Source organism: Cibotium barometz, chromosome 3 (assembly GCF_041138505.1).
Source record: "Cibotium barometz isolate CiBa-2024 chromosome 3, ASM4113850v1, whole genome shotgun sequence".
NCBI classification, from domain to species: domain Eukaryota; kingdom Viridiplantae; phylum Streptophyta; class Polypodiopsida; order Cyatheales; family Cibotiaceae; genus Cibotium; species Cibotium barometz.
The window spans coordinates 71348315-71356979 of NC_141048.1; the positions used below are offsets into that span (position 1 = coordinate 71348315).

The 8665-nt window shown below is 40.1% G+C and overlaps 2 protein-coding genes across 3 annotated transcripts; both read right to left on the reverse strand.

Annotated features, from left to right (window-relative positions):
- Positions 1–1493: 1493 nt before the first annotated feature.
- LOC147640505 (uncharacterized) lies at positions 1494–3294 on the reverse strand. Its single transcript, XM_086825426.1, has 3 exons — positions 3255–3294; positions 2809–3030; positions 1494–2010 (listed from the first exon to the last, which is right to left on the reverse strand). Exons 1-3 carry the CDS (start codon positions 3292–3294, stop codon positions 1769–1771), a joined length of 504 nt encoding a protein of 167 aa, XP_086681552.1. The 3' UTR covers positions 1494–1768.
- On the reverse strand, positions 2629–6806 carry LOC147640506 (uncharacterized). Of its 2 annotated transcripts, none has more exons than XR_015263184.1 (3): positions 6364–6799; positions 3590–3941; positions 2629–3497 (listed from the first exon to the last, which is right to left on the reverse strand). XR_015263184.1 is itself a non-coding variant. In XM_086781360.1 (3 exons), the coding sequence occupies exons 2-3, from the start codon at positions 3642–3644 to the stop codon at positions 3355–3357; spliced, it is 198 nt and encodes a 65-aa protein (XP_086637486.1). In that variant the 5' UTR covers positions 3645–3941; positions 4924–6806; the 3' UTR covers positions 2629–3354. The 2 variants fall into 2 exon arrangements, 1 of the variants encoding a protein (XP_086637486.1); XM_086781360.1 differs by having other exon boundaries at positions 4924–6806.
- Positions 6807–8665: the final 1859 nt, after the last annotated feature.

The following is an 8665-nucleotide window of genomic DNA, read 5'->3' on the forward strand; positions in this document are numbered from 1 at the left end:
TATTGGGTCTATATTGTACCAAAGAAGGTAGAAATGAATCATTTTTGTTACTCAATAGGACATTTTTGTTACTCTGGATTTTTAAAGTTTGGTAAAGTACCAAAGATGGTTCTAGAGTACCATCTTTGGTACTGTCTATGACCAATTTTGGCACTACTATACATGAGTGGCATTTTACCATCTGCACCCAAGAAGTTGGAATTTTCTAACCTTTATTGATTTGGTGCCATACTTTGAGCTATACCAAAGATTCATAAGGACTCATCCTACATTGGTCGTGTCTCTTAGATGCTTTGAGGCATTAAAGCCATACTTTGTTTGGAAGTTGAAAGAGCGGTACACTTTTTGCTGTGTATCCAATGTGCACATAAAAGAAGGTTTTGTTGCATTTGACACAAAAATAGAATGCACATAAAAGAATGGAAATATGTCTCCATCAAACCACTGCCAAAGTCTCTAAACACAGGTAGGGATGACAAAGAAAATGATGAGGAGGATGATGGATATTCAAATTTTATACCAATGAGCCAAGTTTCTAACGTGCCAATGTATGAAGGAAGCCTTGAAATATTATGTGGAATGTTGTCCATTGGGGATAACTTTGCAGTCAAAGCAGCCGAGGCCAAAGAGGACTTCTGCCTTATCAAATGCACAAAAGAGTTGTACCAAATGGTGAGAGCACAAAAGGATAAGTGGCATAACAAGATTGTTAGAGGCGGGAAGGTTGTTGAAGGCTTCTACTATGGCCAAGTCAAAGGCAAAGTTGATACATATAGCCTATTGGATCAAACATCTCTAGTCATGATCTATTCACGTCTTGTAAGGGCCATACATTTCCCAATGGAGCCTATTGTTGGAGTCCTTAATCAATTCAAGTTATCTTTTGAAGTATATGAGATGATGGTGCATCCACGTTACTTGAAACACAATCCCAAAACCCCTAAGTGGGCAAGTGAATGCTCTCTCTCCTAGTTAGAATACACCTTCTTCTCCTCATGATTTATTATTTTTCAATCTATTCTTTACTTCCTCTATTCAATATTTGAGATTGCTATACATTGATTGTCAGGCTCTGTACCAACTTGCCCCTAACCAGTACCAAAATTGTACTAACCACCAGTACCAAAATTAAACTAGCGAGTACCAAAGTTATACTAAGTAGTACCAAAATTTGTTGTAACTTTAGACTACCAAATACATCATGCACACTAGGATCTCCAAAACCTGATTGTCGCAAAACATGATGGTTCACTACCAAGGTTGGGAGTGAATAGTGCCAAACTCTTAAGTTTGGTATTGGATAGCGCTGGATAGCACCAAGTTTGGTACTATATAGCACCAAGTTTGGTAGTGGACATCACCAGTTTGGTATTGCTCTAGCACCAAAGCTTGTACATTTTCACCATATTATAGCACCAATGTTAGGGATTTCAAAAAATATGCTTTTAGAATAAAAACTACTAGATAGCACAAGAGAAGACACTAGAGATCAAGGTCCCAAGACAGTGTACACAAAAAGTGGGTTTCTATTATATTTTATGTTTCATGATACAAAATTTCACCAGGTACAACAATTTAGAAATCTCCTAGGTTAGGGGGATCAAATCTATAAGAGTAACCCTCCATCTGTATGAAGTAATCAGCAACATACCCAGAAACATCATCTTGTATGTCAAAGATTGGCTTCTTACGAGTGTATGCCGTTGGGTACGAATGACTTATCCGTGCAAACAGCCACGGCAAAATGAGGCCCAAGAAATAAAAAAGATTATCTTTTTCTACCACCACAAGCTTGTATGATCGAATTCTCATAGTTATTTTTGAGCGACTTGTATCTACAATCATCCACCAAAATTGTGTTGCTAGGATCCAAATTGGGGTGTTTCGCCCACACTGTCCGTAGGTTCTTTAGGAAAAAGAAAACAGGCTTGTTGACCAAGTGTTTAGGCACGTGCGGCACCTCTCCCATACTCTCCCACCAAGTCTCATAGTCTTCTTGGGAGAGTATATCTGCCATGTGAAAAAGAGGTTAGAGTTATGAGTAACTTAACCTCTAAAACACTCAAGGCATTGTTACTTGCAAAATACTTCTGCCTCTTATGTTGGGGGAAGCAAGCGTTCACCATATCCATCAATTTTTTCCTTCTATAGCAGGACCACACAATTATCTTTACTTTCCTTTTAAGAGTATGTATGAACTCATCAGCATTTGGCCTTACAAGACAAATTAGCAAGGGCCTGACATAGACAATCCATGGTTGGAGCTCTTTCTCCAAAACCTAAAGGCCTTTTGGTAGCTTGTCAATAACACCCCATTAAGATCAAGCATAATCAGCCGCCCAGGTTTAGCAGCCACATCAGCCCGCAAGCATTGTGTTTGCTTGTGGCTCATGTAGCTACCAATATCTTACTACAATACCAATAGTCCAAATGAGTGGAGGCAAATAGACAATGCAATCATCATATCAAAAAAAGGGAATTATTATGACAGCAACAGTACCAAATCTGCTACTCACTAGTACTAATTTGGTACTATATTGTGTAGTACTTAGTTTGGAAATGAATAGTAACATTGAAACACAGTTACAAGCTAAACACACCAGAGTACCATACAGAGAACAAGAGATGAAAGACAAAAGCAAAAAGTTAAATTGATTTGGTGAAATGAAAAGCACATTATGCAAAATACATAAGCATGTCAAAAGGGCTAGAGTTTGCATTCACGAGATAACTAGTCATGGGCACGGTTGCACTTCTTTCTTTACAGAATAAAAAGCTCTGACAGAGTCACCAAATTAGTAGAATCACCTGTCAAATTTTGTACAGCATCACCAGGCTTTGGATCCACATCCTCGGCGATACTGTCCACTTTTGCATCCTCCTTTACCACTTTCTCCTTGGCATCGTCAGCCCCATCCCCCTTCTTTGCATTGCCTGCCTTTTTCCTTTTTGCCTCTTGCCCCTTCCTGGCTTGTGCCCCGTCCACATTTTTGGCATCCTCTGCCCCTTCCCCTCCTTGGCTTCCACCCCCTTCTTAGCCTCCTTCTTGGCTTCCACCCCCTTCTTGGCCTCTTCCCCTTCCCCTTTCTGGCCTTCCACTCCCTTCTTGGCCGCTGCACCTTCCCCTTGCTTGTTCTTATCCTTGCTAGTGATTTGATCTTCATGCTTTGTGTCAGAAACATTTAGGAGGGCATCATCCAGCTCTACTATGTGAGGGACTTTACCTCCCACATTGTCTTTATTCTATTTAGCACCTTTGTCCTCATAGTCACTATTTCCTTCAATGTCCCGCATGGTATCACAGTGTTGCCCCTTCTCAGTCCCTTTTCCTTCCACACTAGCATACTCTAAATCCTAGAGAACATCCCCTATCTCTTTACTAACCTCATCCTCCTCCCATATATGACTTGCAACAGATTTTGTGGCACCTTGCCCATCCTTCACCGCCTCTCCATTTCTCCCATCAAGCCCAGCCATCGCTGCAACATCCTCTTCCTCTGCAAAAATAGGGAAAGACAGCACATACTTACTAACAGCCTCACATTTAGCACAGAAAAGCATATGATTTGCAAAACATGCACATACTTACTCTTCACAGCATGAAGCCCACTAATCCAAGACTTTGCCACCTCAAGGATCACCATAGTACAACCAGGTTTGGCACAATGATCCCTGCTTTGTAACAAAGCACCAAAGCAAAGGGGGTGATACTAATGGTGGCACTCAAGCATAAAGGTTCCAGCAACCCCTACAGACTCCAAGAGCTCACCAGATGCAATACACATGCCAAACACATGGATCATACCCACCAAATCAACAACCTAGGGCCTAGAATATAACATGAATCTCTTTCCAAGCCTAACATCAACAATCATCTGCTTCACAAAGAGGGTGTGGCCTTGTGCTTCCTTCCGTGTTGCCTCCAGCATATCATACTCAGCCTATTGCCAACCAGAAGCAATACAAACAGTCCCAAATTAGTATCAAAAAGCTAGCAAGTAGTTCCAAAGGCATCATAATACCAATTAGTACCAAAAACTACCAAGTCATCAATGCCATAAACTACCAAAATTAGAACCAAGTGAGAACCAATAGCTACCAATTAGTATCAAAAACATCAAAAGAGAAACCAAAACCTTAACAACCACCAAAAGAGCATTGTCAAAAGCTACCATAACTACCTAAAACTACCAATACTACCAAAAGAATATTGATAGAAAACAACCATAAACTACCAAAAGCAGAACCAGAATAGTACCAAAAGCTACCACTTAGTACCAAAAGCATTATAAATACACCAAGACAAGAATAAACTACCCAAAAGTAACCAAAACTACCAAAACAACATTGTTAGATCCACACAATTGTTAGATACCAAAGCATAACCCAAAATTGCCAAAAGCTACCAATAAGGGTTTAGTGGTACTAGCAATGCAACCAAAACTACCAAAATGGCAAAATTACCAGACTACCAAACGTCTGAAAACAACATGATAGAAGATACCAAAACAAGAAAGTGGAACCTAGAAGACCCAAAAGATACTAGTATGAGCAAAAACTACCAAAATAGCATAGAAAAAATTCACAAAATCTACCTAAAGCGACCAATCTACCTAAAATACCAAACTACCATACAGAAGCAAAACTACCGAACATTGACAAAACTACCAAAGAAGTATTTATAGAAGCTAGAAAAATACCAAAAGCTTTCACAAATACGACAAACTACCAAAAACTTTCAAAACTATCAGACCTACCAAAATCTATCAATACTAAAAAATTTAATAGAAGTACTAGAAACTACCATAAACCACCAAAAGTATCTCAACTACCAAGGCAGCAGCAAATAGAAGCTACTAACACTACAAAAAGTTGCCAAAACTACCAAAACCACTTTCTCAAAGCATGGATGTCAAAAATTACTTGTTTGAGATCAACCTCCTTCTCTAGCTTCTCCATGTTCTCACTAATTCCAAGTTGGAGAAGCATGCGTCAACTGGCTCCCAAATTAGTCTCCACCTCTTTGATCTCATCATCATTTTGCAAGCTGCACTTCATAGCTCTCAATGTCATCTTTTATCCACTTTGCAATAGCATTGGAACCCTCAACTCTCAACAAAGTCTCCTTGTTCTACTGCAAGATGCTCTCAACTCTTTTAGCCTATCTAATGCAACTGCACATCTCTGAGGCACTCTTTGAACAATACTTTCTAGGTCCGTAACATAGTCAGGTATCTTTGCATGACGCCGTGGGGGGTCTACCTTTGTATAGAGGTTACTACCACTTTGTGTAAGGCAAGGCTTCTTAATAGATGATGGGAGGCCTCTGTGGGAGGCATTGTTTGCCCTTTGCCAAGTTTCGACCTTCTGCTTCGGCCCTCCTGAGCGGTTTCCACACATATTGAGTACACTCTCTCCAAACCTTGCCCATGCAACCTTATGGTGTGTAGGGTCCTTTGTTGCCGCATGGCATTTCTCAAAAGCAAAGTAGTGTGCAAACTTTGCTGTGATCTCCCCACAAGATGGAGGGGCTTGGTAAACCTTATGGAACAAGAACCTGCAATCGTCAAGAAGTCTTGGCAATCATCAAGCAATCTTGGCTGCACATGATTCAAGTAAATCTTGGCATTTTTTTGGTAGCTTTGCTTGAAAACAATCATCCATTGGTCATCAAGGAGGTCTTCATCAATAAGATCCTTTGGAAGTACACTCAGACCATACTCCTCATGAAGCTCTTCAATTGTATAGCAAAACTTGGTAAGAAGAGGGTATTCCTCCATTTTGTTTTTTCCTCCAATGTGGAAACACAAAGCTCATTAGACATGCCCTCATTCTTCCAATCCAAATACCTAAGCATTTTTACTATATGCCTTTCTTTTGGCAACATTTTAGCAATGTAAAACTAAACACACAGATTCAAAATAGCTCTTTAGTCACACAAATGAACTTGCCAATGCAAAATTTGATATTGTAAACTACCTCATTTTCTTTGTTAACCTTCACTGTCCTATAGGGTATAATTATAGGGATATAAGAAGACACTCTAATAAATGTACTACAAAGATAAAACAATACATTCATCATTTGTTCAAATTTCTCCTTTGGTGAAGCCTTAACCACAAAGCTTTAAAATTGTGTACAGCTCCTCATAGTACATATCCTTGCATGCATGCAATGCAAAAAGAAAAGAAAAGAAGCAAAGCTCTCAAGATACAAAACATATACTTGCAACAAGAAAAAAGATAGGGCTCAACAAAATTGAAGTTGTCCATCACCCAATAAAACCTTAAAACCTTTACCATGACAAAAGATCAAATCTTGTAACACAACACAAAAGCGTACACATGCAAAGGAAAAACCAACCCTTGATTTTGAATAAGACCGATTCTCATCCTTGCCAAAAAGCACTCTAGACTTTGCTGAACTCTCCACAGAGAAGCTCCCTTGGTGGCTAGCTCTCATGTTTGGGGTGTTGATGCTCCAAGGCAATTTTGTACCTGTGAGGGGGGACTTTGCATCCATGGTCTTTGATTTGGTATCCATGGACCTAGGCTTCTCCCCTTCTTTGGTGAAGCCTTTGTTGGGGCAAAGGCCACTGTGCCTTGCCCGGCCGCCCATGCCATAGGCGCCCGCCCTCCCACATATGTACACATATATATATATAGTGTGTATAGGGGGCAGCTCATTGCGAGAGTCTCCCCACCACTTCGTTGTCTTGCTCTCTTCTCTCACTCTCTCGTCTACGCTCCCGCACCGCCTCGATCCCCACAACTGGTATCAGATCTAAGTGTAGGCGCTTGCTCGTCAGCCGTCTTACGCATGATTGCCAGCTCGCTCATATGGTATGTGACGTCATATGATTCGACATACCGTATACAGTTTTTGGTTGACTTCGGCTTATGCCTAGAGCATGTATATGCATTCTTTGCCGGATTTCGTTCATGTGTGAGCGCATGATGCTCTAGCAGCCATGTATGCCTAGAGCAGTGTTTGCGGACATGTATGCCGAGCATGATGCTCGTGTTGTTTGAGCAGGTTCTTTTTCCGAGTCCAGGTTCTACGTGAGCTCCCTTAGCTCCAATTTGTGCTCGCTTTGAGCATTTGCAGGAGACCATTCGTTTTTTCTGGTTTACATGCCATAGTGCTGTCGTTATGCTGCCAGTTTTTCGTTGACGTGCGTCGAGGATTCCGCACATTCCTTGTAGCAGCAGTTGCTCTTCATTAGAGCGTGTTTTGGCAGTGCTTTGCTCTTGCGTGGGAGAGTGTTTAGGTCTTGAGCATAGCAAACTTATATATATATATATACTAGTATTGCACCCGCGGGTTGCTCTCCAGAAAAGAACTATTCTCTCTCTACAACCATCTCTCTCTCTCTCTCTCTCTCTCTCACACACACACACACATGCCCTCTCCCTCTCTCTGTCACGTACACACACTCTCAAATGTTGAAACTCTCTCTCTCTCTCTCTCTCACATGCACACACATATACACACCTGCTCTCTCTCTCTCTCACACACACACACACATGCACACACTCCCTCTCTCTTCTTACACTCTCCCACACATAGAAGCTCTCTCTCTCTCTCTCTCTCTTTCAATCTCTCTCTCTCTCTCTCTCTTTCTCACGCACACATACACATATGTAAATATATAGTATATACAATATTATGTTTGAGATACATAAACCTATACATAGACACATATACTTATACATATATACATGTATTTAAAAATATAAATACAAACATCGACATAATTTAATTAATTTTGATTAAATTTTAATGTGCGGAGATGGGTGATAAGTTGTGCTCTCTCTCTCTCTCTCTCACACACACACACACACATGCACATGCACATGACCCTCTCCCTCTCTCTGCCACGTACACGCACTCTCAAATGTTGAAACTCTCTCTCTCTCTCTCTCTCTTCTCACATGCACACACATATACACACCTGCTTTCTCTCTCTCTCTCTCTCTCTCTCTCTCTCACACACACACACACACACACATGCACACACTCCCTCTCTCTTCTTACACTCTCCCACACATAGAAGCTCTCTCTCTCTCTCTCTCTTTCAATCTCTCTCTCTCTCTCTCTCTCTCTCTTACTCTCTCTCTCTCTCTCCCTTTCTCTCTCTCACGCACACATACACATATGTAAATATATAGTATATACAATATTATGTTTTAGATACATAAGCCTATACATAGACACATATACTTATACATATATACATGTATTTAAAAATATAAATACAAACATCAACATAATTTAATTAATTTTGATTAAATTTTAATGTGCGGAGATGGGTGATACTTTTAAATATATAGATAGATATATCATACACACATCTAAACACACACACACACACACACACACACACACAAACATAAATATCTATATATATATACATACATATGTATGTATGTATATATAAATGTAAATAAAAACACACACACATGTATACACACATATACATATATGTTTTCTATTTAATTTATATTTTATTAAAAGATACTTTTTATTCTCTTTCTCTCTCTTTTCACCCTCCCTCATTACATCTCTCTCTCTCTCTCTCTCACCAGGTCTGGTCCATCTCTCTCTCTCTCTCTCTCAAGCACATTCTACAAAGATGCAGATGTACGCACATGCATGCATATAC

What these genes read in the sequence shown, in the direction of transcription:
- LOC147640505 (XM_086825426.1), bottom strand. Translation starts at nt 3,294, where the DNA reads ATGCGGGACATTGAAGGAAATAGTGACTATGAGGACAAAG. An exon ending in TAGTGACTATGAGGACAAAG is followed by an intron (nt 3,031 to 3,254) that starts GTGCTAAATAGA and finishes GAGGCTAAGAAG; the next exon opens with GGGGTGGAAGCCAAGGAGGG. An exon ending in TGCTGTACAAAATTTGACAG is followed by an intron (nt 2,011 to 2,808) that starts GTGATTCTACTA and finishes TTCACATGGCAG; the next exon opens with ATATACTCTCCCAAGAAGAC.
- LOC147640506 (XM_086781360.1), bottom strand. Translation starts at nt 3,644, where the DNA reads ATGGTGATCCTTGAGGTGGCAAAGTCTTGGATTAGTGGGCTTCATGCT. An exon ending in TGGGCTTCATGCTGTGAAGA is followed by an intron (nt 3,498 to 3,589) that starts GTAAGTATGTGC and finishes CTATTTTTGCAG; the next exon opens with AGGAAGAGGATGTTGCAGCG.